The 17,610-nt window shown below is 41.8% G+C and overlaps 1 protein-coding gene across 1 annotated transcript in view; it reads right to left on the bottom strand.

Annotated features, from left to right (window-relative positions):
• LOC129818157 (rho GTPase-activating protein 7-like) overlaps positions 1-11,397 on the bottom strand; it is a 98,503-nt gene extending 87,106 nt beyond the window's left edge. The window contains exon 1 of the mRNA XM_055873812.1: positions 11,087-11,397. Coding sequence (XP_055729787.1) covers positions 11,087-11,201 — 115 coding nt within the window. The 5' untranslated portion in view covers positions 11,202-11,397. The remainder of the gene's footprint in view (positions 1-11,086) is intronic.
• Between the last annotated feature and the right edge of the window lie 6,213 nt (positions 11,398-17,610).

Genomic DNA, 17,610 nt, shown 5'->3' with positions numbered 1-17,610 from the left:
CTACAGATTAAACTGCCTCTTATTCAATTATTGCTGTTACTATATGCATATAACCATATACCATTGGATAGAAAACAAGCTATGGTTTCTAAAACCGTTCCAATTTTGTCTCTGAGTGAAACACAGGTCATTTCACAGCACTTTCCCTGAGCAAGAAGAAGATTGCAAGATGTGTATGCTCGCTTCAACGCTCTGCCTATATATGGTCATGCCACCTATGACCCGAAACACACTTCATTCGTCTTCCTCTGGGTGTCAGGAAGACGTCAGAGGAGAAATTTTTTGTTTATCTTGTACTGACGTGAAATAAGACCTATTTCTTTAGCGTGACCGACAACTTCCGGTTTTCTGAAACGCGCGTTTTAGAGGTGCAATTGTCTTTTGTTATGCTGACGTTACGGATGAAAACTATCTCCGTCTCGAAGTTTGTTTGATACATGTGACCATATCATCGTAATGTATGTTTTTTCAATATAGTTTAATCAGATTATTTGAATTTTTTCGGGAGTTTTGCCGTGTTCCGTTCTGTGAGTTTTTTAACTTTGGACAGGGACCGTGCCAGTCGACCAGTACCCAGGCTAAATGAAGAGGGAAAGTTGCCATTGTGAATGGATTGAACGACTCATCAGGACTAAGGACACCTTGATCAACATTCTGATGAAAGATCAGCAATAGTAAGACCCAATTTACGATGTTATTTCATATATCTGTCGTGCATGTGAACTGGTCGGGCGCGCCCAGCTGGTTCTGGCTGGCGTGGCTATGCTAAATTAGCGCTACATTTTGTTTTCGCTATAAAACATTTAATAAATCTGAAATATTGTTTGGATTCACCAGATGTTGGGCTTTCAATATCTGTACGCTGTGTATTTTTTCTGAAATGTTTTAAGACAAGTAATTAGTTATATAACGTTGGTCTCTGTAATTGTTCTAGCTGCATCAGCACTATATCAGATTGCAGCTGCAATGTAGAACTGTGATTTATACCTGAAAAAAAAAAAAAACTATGCTATACCATAAATATGTTATCAGACTGTCATCTTATGAATTTGTTTGTTGGTTAGTGGCTATCAATATCTTAGTTTAGCCGAATTGGTGATAGCACCTGATGGAGTAAGAAACTGATGGAGTTAGAAAAGTGGTGTCTTTTGCTAACGTGGTTAGCTAATAGATTTACATATTTTGTCTTCCCTGTAAAACATTTAAAAAATCTGAAATGGTGGTTTTATTCACAAGATCTGTGTCTTTCATTGGGTGTCTTGGACTTGTGATTTAATGATATTTAGATGCTACTATTTAATTGTGACGCTATGCTAGCGATGCTAATCAGTGTGGGGGGGGGGGGGGGGTGGGGGGTGCTCCCGGATCCGGGTTAGGTACTCTGTAGAGGTTTTAACAGGTGTGCCTTGTTAAAAGTTAATTTGTGGAATTTCTTTCCTTCTTAATGCGTTTGAGCCAATCAGTTGTGTTGTTACAAGGTAGAGATGGTATACATAAGATAGCCCTATTTGGTAAAAGATCAAGTCCATATTATGGCAAGAACAGCTCAAATAAGCAAAGAAAAATGGCAGTCCATCATTACTTTAAGACATAAAGGTCAGTCAATACGGAACATTTCAAGAACTTTGAAAGTTTCTACAAGTGCAGTAGCAAAAACCATCAAGCGCTATGCTGAAACTGGCTCTCATGAGGACCACCTCAGGAAAGGTAGAACCAGAGTTACCTCTGCTGCAGAGGATAAGTTCATTAGAGTTACCAGCCTCAGAAATTGCAACCCAAATAAATGCTTCACAGAGCTCAAGTAACAGACACATCTCAACATCAACTGTTCAGAGGAGACTGTGTGAATCAGGCCTTCATGGTCGAATTGCCCCCCCAAAAAAACACTACTAAAGGACACCAATAAGAAGAAGAGACTTGCTTGGGCCAAGAAACACAAGCAACGGACATTAGATGGGTGGAAATCTGCGGTGTCTTTGTGAGACGCAGAGTAGGTGAACAGATGATCTCCGCATGTGTGGTTCCCACCGTGAATCATGGAGGAGGAGGAGTAATGGTGTGGGGGTGCTTTGCTGGTTACGTTGTCAGTGATTTATTTAGAATTCAAGGCAGACTTAACCAGCATGGCTACCAAAGCATTTTGCAGAGATATGCCATCCCATCTGGTTTGCGCTTAGTGGAACTATAATCTGTTTTTGAACAGGAAAATGACCCAACATACCTGCAGGCTGTGTAAGTGCTATTTGACCAAGGAGAGTGATGGAGTGCTGCATCAGATGATCTGGCCTCCGCAATCACCCGACATCAACCCAATTGGGATGGTTTGGGATGAGTTGGACTGCAGAGTCAAGGAAAAGCAGCCAACAAGTGCTCAGCATATGTGGGAACTCCTTCAAGACTGTTAGAAAAACATTCCAGGTGATGCTGGTTGAGAGAATGCCAAGAGTGTGCAAATCTGTCATCAAGGCAAAGGGTGGCTACTTTAAGATTTAACACTTTTTTGGTTACTACAGGTTTCCATATGTGTTATTTCATAGTGTTGATGTCTTCACTATTATTCTACAATGTAGAAAATAGTAAAAAATAAAGAAAAACCCTTGAATGAGTAGGTGTGTCCAAACTTTTGACTGGTACTGTATATGTGCTGTTCAAATCTTGGAATGTTCTCAAATTGTCCATGTTATCGCAAGGATACGGATTCCACATTTGGACCATTGGGGGGGATGTGTCACGTTCCTGACCTGTTTTCTGTTGTTTTGTGTGTGTTTGGTTGGTCAGGGCGTGAGTTGGGGTGGGTATTCTATGTTGTGTGTCTAGTTCGTCTGTTTCTATGTTCAGCCTGATATGGTTCGTAGTTTACATTGTTTAATCCTTAAGAGTCTATTGACGCACATGTGATCAATCTAAGGAACATAATAAAAAAATCCCCATCAAAATCTGTCAGTATAAGCTAGATATATATATATTTTTTTTTTGCATGGACTGCGTCTCAATCCACCGCATCCGCCTATGTTGCCCTTCGGCATCTGCGGCCGAAGGTGGCCGAGCTACAGTAGTGTTTGTCACACCACGAGACATCCCGAAAATTGATCTTTTCACGAAAACGTCTGTGGCTTCCGAAACAGGCCCATAAACTAATGTCTCTCCTGAACACGATGGTGTTCTCCATTTTGCTCTACGACCCGTTTTGCTCTACGAGTGTCACAGGAGACTCGTCTGAAGGTAACCCATACAAACTAATGGAAGGATGTGCCAACAAAAATAACTGGTTAAATATGTGTCAAAAAATGTCCTAAGCTTTAATATTTCTCATAGATATAGGACAGAGACTTCAACCTTATTCCTTATGATTTATCTTTTGACTGTCTTTTTTTGTACCCCCCCAATGGCTTAGACTTTTAGATGTAAAGGGATATATCAGTGAAGACCACTCTTCCAGGGCAATAGGAGACACCGTATGTCTGTCTACACTCAGCTAGGGGCTGGAAGAATCATGTCTAAATCTATTCAGGATGGAATGAAATGCTTGTGCCTGGAAATACAATTTAAAGTTTGGTACGGATAGTCCTCCTACGTCTTTCACTCTTTGCAAGTTTGTTAATTTTATCCTGGCTCGCTAATCTTCCAATGTACATTTTGAAACTGCACTATGGATTTTCTCTCAATACCCAGAAGGGGGAGACAAGGGAAACATTGAACTACAAAAATTCAGCCATGGCAATATATTCATTTTCACAATAGATATTCTTCCGGTTAAAGCAACTTGGAAATTTGTCCATTTACTGAGGTCGGATTGAATTGATTTGAGCGTTCTGTAAACATTTCTGGAAATGGTTCTGTCTAAGGAAGGAAATATATCTATTCCCAAATATTTAAAATGGGGAACAATTGGGATTCCATAAGTACAGATGGAGTCCTCCATTGAGGTCTTGAGTGGCAGCAGGGAAGATTTGGTTAGATTTATTTTCTAACTTGAGATGAAGCTACATTTGTGTATGATCTTCAAAGCTTTTGGGAGGGATTGAGATACGGTAAATTGTCTAGATAAAGTAAGATATCATCGGCATATAATGAGATGACGTGATTCGTAGAATTGAGAGATATTGGTGTAATTTGCCTGGGCCAGGGGCTCCATAGATAATAAAAACAGCAGAGGTGTGATAGGATCACTTTGCCTGATACTTCTAGTTATTCTGAACAGATCAGGTATTGCCTGTTATTACTATGGCTGAGGGAGTGGCATACAGTATTTTAATCATATTAATGAAATTGTAGTCAAGTCCCACATGTTCCTAAACCAACCAAAGATATGACCACTCAAGCAGTGGAGGCTGCTGAGGGGAGGACGGCTCATAATAATGGCTGGAACGGAGAATATGGAACGGAATCAAAACACGTGTTTGATGTACTTGATACCATTCCACTAATTCCACTACAGCCATTACCACTAGCCCGTCCTCCCCAATTAAGGTGCCACCTCCTATGCATTCTAGTCAATCAAAAGCTTTTTCTGCATTGACAGACAGAACTGACCAAGGAGCTTTAATTTCTGATGAAGCAAGTAAGATATGTAATAAACTTTAGAGGTTATCTGAAGATAATTGTTTTTTAACAAACATGCTTTGGTCCGGATGTACCAATTTCGTTAAGTAAGTTTCGAGACGGAATGACAGAATTTTAGAAAACAGTTGAATATATGTGTTTACCAAAGATAGAGGGCAATAGTGAGAACACTGGGTGGCATCCTTACCTTTTTTAATAAAAGCAAAATGTGTGCAGTATTTACATCCCTTCCAAATTAACCTTTGTGAACAGATGAGCTAATAATTTCAAGAAACAGTGGACGTACACTACCGTTCAAAAGTTTGGGGTCACTTAGAAATGTCCTTGTTTTTGAAAGAAAAGCACATTTTTTGTCCATTAAAATAACATAAAATTGATCAGAAATACAGTGTAGAAATTGTTAATGTTGTAAATGACTATTGTAGCTGGAAACGGCAGATATTCTGTGGAATATCTACATAGGCGTATAGAAGCCTATTATCAGCAACCATCACTCCTGTGTTCCAATGGCACGTTGTGTTAGCTAATACAAGTTTATCATTTTGATGGTGAGAAACTGAGAGAGGAAATAAGAAGCCAAAAAATAAAGAGACTGAAAAAGAGATGGACCGAGCGAAAAAAGAGGAATGTGCGAGATACAGTAACAGAAAGATACAGTTGAAGTTTACATCCACTTAGGCTGGAGTCATTAAAACTCATTTTTCAACCACTCCACAAATTTCTTGTTAACACTTCTTGTCAATAGGGGGGCACTGTTTTCACTTTGGAAAAAATTGTGCCCAAATTAAACTGCCTCGTACTCTATTCTAGATCGTACAATATGCATATTATTATTACTATTGGATAGAAAAAACACTCAAGTTTCTAAAACTGTTTGAATTATATCTGTGAGTAAAACAGAACTCATTTTGCAGCAAACTTCCAGACAGGAAGTGAAAAATCTGAAAACGAGGCTCTGTTTCATGGCCTGCCTATTCAATTGCCTAATATTTATCGATATGCATGCACTTCATATGCCTTCCACTAGATGTCAACAGACAGTGGAAGGTGGAATGGGGTTTCTAGCTTGATCTGAGGTCGAACAAGAGCTCTTGGAATGACGTATCCAGAATTTCCTTTCTCTACCTAGGCGCGGGAAGCACCTCCATATTGTCTTATGATAAGCGTTCGGTATACACGGCTAATATCTCTGGCTCTGTTTTTATTTGATACATATTAGAAAAACATCATAAAGTAGGTTTTTTCAACCGAGCTTCATCAGTTTATTCAACGTTTAATGGGACTTTTGGAGTTTTCCGTTCTTTGCGTCGAGAGAAACTGGGAACGTCATCAACATTGGCTAGCATTGTGGCACGAATTCGACAGGAGAAAAGGACATTCTAAAACCAAACAACGATTTATCCTCGACCTAGGACTCCTTGTACAAGATTCTGATGGAAGCTCAACAAAAGTAAGAACAATTTATGATGTTATTTTGTATTTCTGTGGAAAATGTTATTCCTATTCTCTGACGTTTTGGCGGGCGCTGTCTCGCAATAACACAAGCTGTTTGTTATGGGAAAGTTATTTTAAAAAATCTAACACGGCGGTTGCATTAAGAACCAGTGTATCTTTCATTTGCCATACAACAAGTATTTTTATGTAAAGTTTATGATGAGTTCTTTGGTCAGATTAGGTGAGTGTTCAAAATAGCTCCGGACATTCTGGTGAATCGATGCTACATATTCACAATGTATAACCACGGTTTGCAGCTCTAAATATGCACATTTTCGAACAAAACAGAAGTGTATTGTATAACCTGATGTTATAAGACTGTCATCTGATGAAGTTGGTCAAGGTTAGTGATTAATTTTATATATTTGCTGGTTTTTGCGAATGCTATCTATGCGGTGAATAAATGCGGTTGTGTGTTTGGCTATTGTGGTAAGCTAATATAATGCTATATTGTGTTTTTGCTGTAAAACACTTAAAAAATCGAAAATATTGGCTTGATTCACAAGATGTTTATCGTTAATTTGCTGTACACCATGTATTTTTCATAAATGTTTTATGATGAGTATTTATGTATTTCACGTTGCTCTCTGTAATTATTCTGGCTGCTTTGGTGATATTTTGGATGGTAGCTGCAATGTAAAACTATGATTTATACCTCAAATATGCACATTTTCGAACAAAACATACATTTATTTTATAACATGTTATAAGACTGTCATCTGATGAAGTTGTTTCTTGGTTAGTGACTAATTATATCTCTATTTGGTCGGTTTCGTGATAGCTACCTATGCGGTAGAAAAATTGTGAAAATATGCGGTTGAGTCTTTGGCTATTGTGGTTAGCTAATAGAAATACATATTGTGTTTTCGCTGTAAAACATTTTAAAAATAGGAAATGATGGCTGGATTCACAAGATGTTTATCTTTCATTTGCTGTATTGGACTTGTGATTTCATGATATTTATATGCTATTATTTACTTGTGGCGCTATGCTAGGCTATGCTAGTCAGCTTTTACTGATGAGGATGCTCCCGGATCCGGGATGGGTGTTAAGTAAAGGTTAACAATCTATAGTTTTGGCAAGTCGGTTAGGACATCTACTTTGTGCAATTCCAACAATTGTTTACAGACAGATTATTTCACTAATAATTCACTGTGTCACAATTCCAGTGGGCCAGAAGATTACATACACTAAGTTGACTGTGCCTTTAAACAGCTTGGATAATTCCAGAAAATAATGTCATGGCTTTAGAAGGTTCTGATAGGCCAATTGACATCATTTGAGTCATTTGGAGGTGTATCTGTGGATGTATTTCAAGGCCTACCTTCAAACTCAGTGCCTCTTTGCTTGACATCATGGGAAAATCAAAATAAATCAGCCAAGACCTCAGAATTTCTTTTTTAGACCTCCACAAGCCTGGTTCATCCTTGGGAGCAATTTCCAAACACCTGAAGGTACCACGTTCATCTGTACAAACAATAGTACGCAAGTATAAACACCATGGGACCATGCAGCCGTCATACCGCTCAGAAAGGAGACGCGTTCTGTTTCCTAGAGATGAACGTACTTTGGTGCGAAAAGTGCAAATCAATCCCAGAACAACAGCAAAGGACCTTGTGAAGATGCTGGAGGAAACAGGAACAAAAGTATTGACATCCACAGTAAAACGAGTCCTATATCGCCATAACCTGAACGGCCGCTCAGCAAGGAAAGAAACCACTGCTCCAAAACCGCCATAAAAAAGCCAGACTATGGTTTGCAACTGCACATGGGGACAAAGATCGTACATTTTGGAGAAATGTCCTCTGGTCTGATGAAACAAAAATAGAACTGTTTGGCCATTATGACCATCGTTATGTTTGGAGGAGAAAAGGGGAGGCTTGCAAGCCGAAGAACACCATCCCAACCGTAAAGCACGGGGGTGGCAGCATTATGTTGTGGGGGTGCTTTGCTGCAGGAGGGATTGGTGCACTTCACAAAATAGATGACATCATGAGGACAGAAAATTATGTGGATATTGAAGCAACCTCTAAAGACATCAGTCAGGTTGTTAAAGCTTGGTCGCAAATGGGTCTTCCAAATGGACAATGACCCCAAGCATACTCCCAAAGTTGTGGCAAAATGGCTTAAGAACAACAAAGTCAAGGTATTGGAGTGGCCATCACAAAGCCCTGACCTCAATCCCATAGAAAATTTGTGGGCAGAACTGAAAAAGTGTGTGCGAGCAAGGAGGCCTACAAATCTGACTCAGTTACACCAGCTTTGTCAAGGGGAATGGGCCAAAATTCACCCAACTTATTGCGGGAAGCTTGTGGAAGGCTACCCAAAACGTTTGACCCAAGTTAAACAATTTAAATGCATTGCTACCAAATACTAATTGAGTGTATGTAAACTTCTGACCCACTGGGAATGTGATGAAAGAAATAAAAGCTGAAATAAATAATTCTCTGTACTATTAATCTGACATTTCACATTCTTAAAATAAAGTGGTGATCCTAACTGACCTAAAACAGGGTATTTTTAAATCGGATTAAGGGAATTGTGAAATACTGAGTTTAAATGTATTTAGCTGAGGTGTATGTAAACTCCGACTTCAACTGTGGATGTACTGTGGTGTTCTCTGAAACTTCCAGCTCTGTGCTTTTCCAGCTGGCCATCACCCCCCCCCCCACCCCTTCCACTCCTATCCACGTCCCTCTGCCTCTCTGACAGAAAGCAGATAAAGCACATGGTCTCAAACATCCCCATCCACCATCCAGCCCTGCCTTCCCAGAGCCAGATGTTTACTTCAGAGCCCTTCGAGGCCTGCTCCTCTCTCTTCCGCTCTTCCATGCTATTTTCTTTGGCTCTGGCTTGTGAGAAGCTCTGTGGCGACTCAGTGGAATGACGCACGCCTCGCTTGCAGTATCACATTTGACTGGCAGAGGTGCTGTTTATAGACTACATCTGGCAGAGGTGCTGTTTATAGACTTCATCTGGCAGAGGTGCTGTTTATAGACTTCATCTGGCAGAGGTGCTGTTTGTAGACTACATCTGGCAGAGGTGCTGTTTATAGACTATATCTTGCAGAGGTGCTGTTTATAGACTACATCTGGCAGAGGTGCTGTTTATAGACTACATCTGGCAGAGGTTCTGTTTATTGACTACATCTGGCAGAGGTTCTGTTTATAGACTACATCTGGCAGAGGTTCTGTTTATAGACTACATCTGGCAGAGGTTCTGTTTATAGACTACATCTGGCAGCGGTTCTGTTTATAGACTACATCTGGCAGAGGTGCTGTTTATAGACTACATCTGGCAGAGGTGCTGTTTATAGTCTACATCTGGCAGAGGTTCTGTTTATAGACTACATCTGGCAGAGGTGCTGTTTATAGACTACATCTGGCAGAGGTGCTGTTTATAGACTACATCTGGCAGAGGTTCTGTTTATAGTCTACATCTGGCAGAGGTGCTGTTTATAGACTACATCTGGCAGAGGTGCTGTTTATAGACTACATCTGGCAGAGGTGCTGTTTGGATGAGCATTGCGGCGTTTGCATGGAACACCATATTTGACCAGAGTTATGATTCTTTAGTGTGGGTGTAAATATTAGGACAGGTTTGTGATGTATGACGGACAGAGGCTCCTCCTTGTGAGATGTACACTGCAGTAGAGCAGTGTAGAGAGAGAGAGAGCGAGAGAGACGAGTGCAATAAATAAAACATCATATGCATGCAGGAATTAGTGAGAAAGAGTGTGAAAGAGAGAGGGAAATAGAGAAACATGGAGGGAGAGAAAGAGCTTTGCTCATAAGGTCTCTTGGGGGGCCTTTTTCCCATTAGAGCTGGCAGGAAGCCTCTTCCTAGTGCCTGTGCCATTCCAAGTTCCCTAATGATATGCACACCGCCACAGCTAGCTAGCATTGTGCAATTACCCCTAGCCAATGGTTGAGCTCAACTAACCAACGTCACTATGTGGTGTCATTAATCCAACACACATGTTGAGAGGACCGCAATATGAACACACAGCTGGTTTTCTGATATTATCTCTCAGCCTGAAGAGACATTTGTTGGCATCAGATGCATAGGATTTGAGTTCAATGACACCTCAGAGATGACACCACACAGCTGAAACTGATGTGAATTTAAATGACAGCTTTGCGTGTGTGTGCACATTCATATGCATGCATGCGTGCAAATCTGCATGTGTTGAATAGCAACGTATAGCTCATAAGACTATGCTGAAGCGTTGTATGTGTGCACGTGTGAGTGAAAGCATAACGAATGGACACATGGCACACACTCGTAATGCACAAGCACTGAAATTCATAAAGCCCACAGAGGAATCCAGGTCATCTCAGCATGTCTCTGTATGAGAACCATGAAGCTCCTACTCCGGTGACAGCTCCCCCCACTGACAGCCCACCAGAGGCCATGGGCCACTGACCCCTCTGCAGGGCACTAGCTACACAGGAGGTTTTTTTCATTAGTATTATTCCACATCATGTTTTGATTGACACACAATCATGGGAAAATACCTCAATGGTATGTAGGATTGGGATTGGAGCGTGAAACACAGAGGTTTAACATGATACAGCTGTGAGGTGAGTGGAGTGTGGAGATTGCCAGTGTTGGTGAGAGCGAAGATTATTTGATAAGGGATTTATGGGTTAGACAGACAACTGTCAAGTCAATGTAACTATTGATTGATGCGTAAATACAACAGTGAAGCCAGAAGATCCATTACTACATAAAGGGCTGGATTCAATCTGTATCACGGAAGTATAGTGGAAGTTCTGCTCTAAAATGTAAAGGTAATTTCGTTTGAGCCAACATATGCAGCTTTTAACGTGAAGGCATTCGCCACGAACGTGGGACGATTGCCTTTATATATCATTCAAGCTATAACGCGGATCTTCCACGTTTCTTTTGCGATACGGATTGAATCCCGCCCAAAGTTTGAGTCAACAAGCCATTAGAGCAGTGTGTGTGGCCACACACTCAAAACAATTGGTCAATGTGTGAAAGTACAGTCAAGTCCAATACTTACCCCAAAGCCTTTTCTCCCTCGCACTCTTCCAGAATACATCCCAAGCCTTGTTGGTGGAGACTTTCACATGCTCACTGAAGGACCTCCGCAGTGGGGTTTTCACAGTGTGAGCCATATTCCATGTGTCCTGTTCCCCCCTGAAAAACTTCTGCACCTCCGCTAGTCACTCACTCCTCTTTGGGTCCATCAGGGTGAAGAAGTTCACCAGGCTGAGAGAACGCTCTGAGGGAAGAGAGAAGTTCCTCTTGCAAGGCTGACACTTGATGCAGAAAGTCTGCATGTAATTTGTGAACACCCTCCTCCTCCTCCTCCAGTGAGAGAGAGAGGGAGTAAAAAACTTCCCCCCTCAGCTAGGGTCAGGCCGTCCTGAAATGGAAATAGCATCCAACATGGGTTAAGACCTCCCTCCATCTCCCCCCACACACACAAAGGCAGTTTAGTGTCAGAACTGCCACAATTAATGAACATACTCATTCCTCTCTTAGACACAAAGATAAATATTAAGTTAGGGACGGTAAATTAAACCATAGGAAAGGGAAAAAGACAGAGTATTCTCCCCTCACTCCCTTCTTGTTTTCATTAGAGGAGTTAAAAAAGGAAGTTGTTGGTGCTTTTAAAATAACTGGCCATATAGCAGATAAATAATACCATGGCAACACAAATAACATAAAGACAACAAACATATGATTGCTGCATGAAACCTTTTCAAACTCAGTGCATGATGCTCAGGGGTTTGTAACATTGTCATCTTTGACCACAGATTTCTTTTGGAATCCATATCAGCTATCACTTTTAGAATGGACCATGTACAGTAGCAGATATACTGTATCTTACCCTGGTAACACAAACAACATTAAGAAAACATATCACATGATCCCTTAATTAAGCTTTGATGTGTGACAATCAGTGGATTATAGCATTGTCATCTCTGACCACTGGTGTTTTTCAGCCATATGAGCTAGATGTGGACTTGTAATATTCTCTGAATAAAGGAAGTGGCTAATTTCCTCATGACTTTTACATATTGATTAATGTGTCACTGTACTGATTTGTCTTTTAAAAAGATTGTGGCTTTGATTGGTATTTGTATGTTGGACCATTGCTTTTGTAATACAGATTTGAACACATCATCAGCAGTAATCCCTACAATTATGTTCCCTTCTCTTTGAGATGTTGGGTGGACACAACTGTCTTGATCATTTCAGTTTCTCACCATCAATATGTTAGCAATGAGTGGGAGCAATAACCTAATTGTCAAATCTCTTAACATACCCTCAGAACACATTCGCTACAGGCATCTATGCATTTTTCTGTCTGCTCTTAAGCCACCCTCACTTCCTGTTGCCAGAGCAAACATCTATCCCCCCTCCCTCCCTGCCTCATACAAACAAGCTGAGCCAAGGGGCCCCTGCTGCATGGAGGATAGAGAGAGAGAGAGAGAGAAGTCATGCAGAAGAACGGCTCCTGACTTGTTATCACTTTTTTGTTGTTAAGAGCGGGATTGACACGATTAAATTAGCAAAAATTGTATAGGTAATCAAATTGTACAACTGAAGATCGACACAGGAGGAAAAGATTAAAAGAGACAGAGTTAAAAGACCAATCTTAATCGTGCTAGCTAGCCAAATTCAAATCTGTCAGCTAGTTTACCGCCTAGCTCTAACTGTTTACTGGTGGTAACCATAGCAACATGGCCACTGAGGCAGCGCCGGCAGCAGCAGAGCCTGAGAGACTTTCCCCCCCTTTTTTTGAATATACAGCAGAAATCAAATCAGAGAAGAATCAATTTTAAACACATAATTCTGAGGGAGAACCCAGAAACTTTGTTTGCCGACTGCTCACAAAACAGGACTGTTACAAACCCGTTTTTTTACACAGACCACACTACTGCCTGGCATACAGCTGTAACCAGGCATTTCAGCTATACCACAAAAAAAAGGCATCTGCAAGGGAAGGCAAATCCACATTTTTGAGGACAGCGATATGGACCAGGTAAAACAGGTTTCTGACGGTAAACATGTATCAGAACGGCACTGTCATGGTCCAGGGCAGTTAGGCTGCACTCAGCTCTGTTGTGCAGGACTTCCCCACCTTAACGAAGATAGCGGAAAGGTGCTCCTACAACCACCAGAGCCAAGACCACACTACCATCAGCCTGTTGAGAGACAGGCTGGCTCTGTTAGAGGTATGGGTTACTGAGCTGAAGGAGCAGCCCCCCAGCTACACCACCGCCAGCCCAGACTCAGAGCCTCTACAGGACCAGATCAACCAGTGCAGGACCCAGCTGAAGAACTCTGTCCAGGAGCTGAGAGAGAGCCTTACCACAGCGCTTGAGTAGGTAAAGGCCACCATGAGGAGAGAGCTGGTGCAGGTAAAGGAGGAGATGGAAAAATAGTTTTCTGTCATCAAGAGAGTGCTACAGCACAGAGAACAGACTGTAGACGCTCCCAGAGAGAAGCTGCAACCCCTCACCACCCCTAACACCCCCACTGACCCACCTTTACCCACAACCCCCCCAAACCGACAACACTTTACCCACACCCCCAGTCAACAAGGAGACTCACATGGGGACACCTACTACAGAGAGAAGCTCTCTGGCCCACCCTGACACACCCCCACACATCCCTCCATGTACACACCCCTCCATGTACCCCTCCGTGTACTCCAGCCCCAGACCGTAAACGCACTAATCTGGTAAAACCCACTGAGGTGGACATCCTCATTGACTCAAATGGGAAATTCCTCCAAGAAGATAAACTCTTCCCCCAACACAAGGTGTGCAAAATATGGTGCTCAAAACACAGGATGCACTCCACATCCTGTCCCAGCCTGACTTTGGCACACCAGGCCACATCATTATTCACACCGGCACCAACAACCTGCGAGAGGAGCAGGAGAGAGTAGGCAGCCAAGTCAACAGAGTAGCAGAGAGGGCCTCTGAGCGGTTCCCCAACTCCCACATCACCATCTCCACTCTGCTGCCCCGAAAAGACTTTCATCCCCGTACCATTCAGAAAGTCAACGCTGACATCAGAGGGTGTAGCCTACTCCCGAACGTGCACGTTGCTCACCACCCAACAATCACCTCAGAGCATCTGCACGACCACTCCCACCTGAGGAAGCAGACAGTAGGGATGTTTGCCAAGTCTCTAAAGGACGTAGTACTTGGTAGACAAACACCCCATGCCGCACTGGACAGAGGACCACCCAGTGACCCCTACCAGACCACTGCACGCACCAACAAGGAGTCCCAGGCCCCTTCAACGCTGCACCAGACCCAGTGCACTCCACAGGCCCCACCCACCACCAGAGCATCACCACTACCATCGGCTTAGCCAGACCGGACCGGGCTAAGCGTACTACCCCGCACCAGACCACCACCCCTACCAGACCAGAAAGGAAGCCCCACGGCCCAGAACTGGCCCTCCTCCACTCCACAGGGCCCAACAGCAGGACCAGCGCAGCTACGCAGAGGTCGTCAGAGGACAGGGGAACCCTGTAGGATTAAGTGAGATTAAAGAGCTCCTCCAATACATCTGCACTAAACACACACGGACGCACGCACGCACGCACGCACGCACACACGCACACACGCACACACGCACACACGCACACACACACACACACACACACGCACACACGCACACACGCACACACGCACACACGCACACACGCACACACGCACACACACTGTACTAGAATTTATTTGTTCAATGAATAGGAATATTTATATATACAACAGAAAGAATGTTAGCTGTTATCCTGTTTATCTCACTCTTAACAACTTATTAGTTAGTAGGTTTATGGGGGGACTCTTTGGGGAGATTCACCTACTGCTCACCTCTTGGCCACAGTACAGTAGACTATATGATCACAGACATTGACCCCTTCTCTCTCAGCTCTCTCACGGTCAAACCACTAACACCTCTGTCTGATCACAGCCAAATTACGTTGTTCCTCCAAAGAACAGACATGGAAACAACCACACATTCACAGCCCAGTTAGCTGTACAACATCAGACATTCATACAGATGGGCCCAAAACAGCACAGAAGAATACCAGAAAGCAACCATTAACCAAAATATTCAAACACTCTTAGATAGCTTTCTGGGTACCACAGTCACTCACAGTAAAGAAGGCATCAATCTAGCAGTACAAAACATCAACTATATATTCGGGCAAATGGCAAAAGAAGCACAATTGAAATTGATAAAAAACAAAACAAAAAAGATCACAGATGACAACTGGTTTGATGCAGATTGTAAAATTATACGGAAAAAACCTTAGAACACTATCCAACCTAAAGCACAGAGACCCAAATAATGGTGAATTACGTCTTCATTACTGTGAAACTTTAAAACTCTATAAATGTACACTCAGAACCAAAAAAGCACAGTACAACAGCAAGCAGCTGACACTAATTGAGGAGTCCATAAACACAAACAACTTTTGGCATAATTGAAAAAAAAAAAAAATCTAAACAAGAGGATTAGCGATACAAAATGGTGACATATGGACAACCCATTTTAAAACACTCTACAACACCGTTCAAATTGACACAAACGCAGAACAACGCCAAATTCATGAGAAGTTGAATGGATTAGAAAAAGCTATAAAGGACAATCAAAATCCATTGGACTCCCCAATTACTGACCAGGAGCTCTATAAGAAACTTCAGGCTCTTAAATTTAAAAAAGCATGTGGACCTGATGGCATCCTAAATGAGATGCTCATACTCACTAGTGCAACATTTCAATTGGCTATATTAAAACTGTTTAATTTGATCCTGAGTGTAGGTTATTTCCCTGACATCTGGAATCAAGGACTCATAACCCCAATCTTTAAAAACGGAGACAAATTTGACCCTAACAATTACAGAGGCATTTGTGTGAACAGTAACCTGGAGAAGGTTTTCTGTAGTATTAAACTTCCTTAATAAGCACAATGTCTTGAGTAAAAGACAAATTGGATTTATACCAAAACATCGCACAACTGATCATATTTACACCCTACACAACCTGATAGATAAACATGTCCACCAAAATAATACCAAAATGTACGCTTGCTTTATTGACTTCCAAAAAGCATTTGATTATATTTGGCATATAGGACTGTTCGACAAGTTATTGAAAGTGGTGTAGGGGGTAAAACATATGACATAATTAAATCAATGTACACTGGCAATACGTGCAGCATTAAAATTGGCAAGAAAAGAAAATAATTATTTAACCAGGGGCGGGGCCTTCATCAGGGTTGTAATCTGAGCCCTGCACTCTTCAATATTTACGAATTGGCCACTATTCTAGAAAAATCCTCAGCCCCTGGTGTTAGTCTCCACAATTCAGAGGTTAAATGCCTACTCTTCGCAGATGACCTATGCCTGCTGTCACCCACAGCACATGGCCTACAGCAGAGCCGGACCTGCCAGACCTGGGCCCTGGCAGTAAACCCCAAAAATACTAAAATAATGATTTTCCAGAGAAGATCCAGATCTCAGGGAATTAGACCAAAGATCTCAATTGGTACAAAATATATAGAGTACTGCACATACTACAATTACTTAGGTTTAAAAATAATCTCAACTGGGCACCAACTTCTCTAGGATAGGGGGCAGGCAGCATTTTCACTTTTGGATAAATAGCGTGCCCAATTTAAACTTCCTTCTACTCATCCCCAGAATATAAGATATGCATATTATTAGTAGATTTGGATAGAAAACACTCTGAAGTTTCTAAAACTGTTTCAATCATGTCTGTAAGTATAACAGAACTTGTGTTGCAGGCATGTGTTACATGTGTGATTACATGTGTGATTTAATGAAAGTTAGATTTTATATCTTTTTATTTTTATTTGGCGCTCTACATTTTCCCTGGCTATTGGCCAAGTGGTACGCTATCGTCCCACATATCCCATTAATGAGGCAGTGAATGAACTGAGAGAGAAAGCACGCAGGGCATTCTACACCATTAAAAAGCAAATTCAAATTGAAATACCTATTAAAATTTGGCTAAAACTAATTGAATATGTCATTGAACCAATTCCACTTTATGGCAGCGAGGTGTGGGGTCCACTTGCAAAACAAGATTTCATCAAATGGGACAAACATCCCATTGAAACCCTGCATACAGAGTTCTGTAAGATTATCCTACATGTCCAGAGGAAAACTACAAACAATGCATGCAGGGCAGAATTAGGCCAATATACACTTATAATAAAAACTCAAAAAAGAGCAATTAAGTTTTGGAAACTCTCATATCACTACCAAGCCCTGCAATGCCAAGAGCTGAGCAAAGAAAAGAGTCCCCTCATCCAGCTTGTCCTGGGGCTGAGTGCACAACAGCAGAACCTGAGACGGAGCTGCAATTCATGACAAAATGTAAAAAATATAAAACAATTAGAGTGTCACTTCCCCAAATTTGAAACCCTTATTGAAGGTTTCAAAGACCTCTCTGATGAGGATAGGCTACCAGTCCTGTTGGGGGAGGACACAGAGAGCTGTGGGTTTCAAAGACCTCTCTGATGAG

Source organism: Salvelinus fontinalis, chromosome 2 (assembly GCF_029448725.1).
Source record: "Salvelinus fontinalis isolate EN_2023a chromosome 2, ASM2944872v1, whole genome shotgun sequence".
NCBI classification, from domain to species: Eukaryota; Metazoa; Chordata; class Actinopteri; order Salmoniformes; family Salmonidae; genus Salvelinus; species Salvelinus fontinalis.
This window is presented reverse-complemented; position numbering and strand designations above follow the sequence as displayed.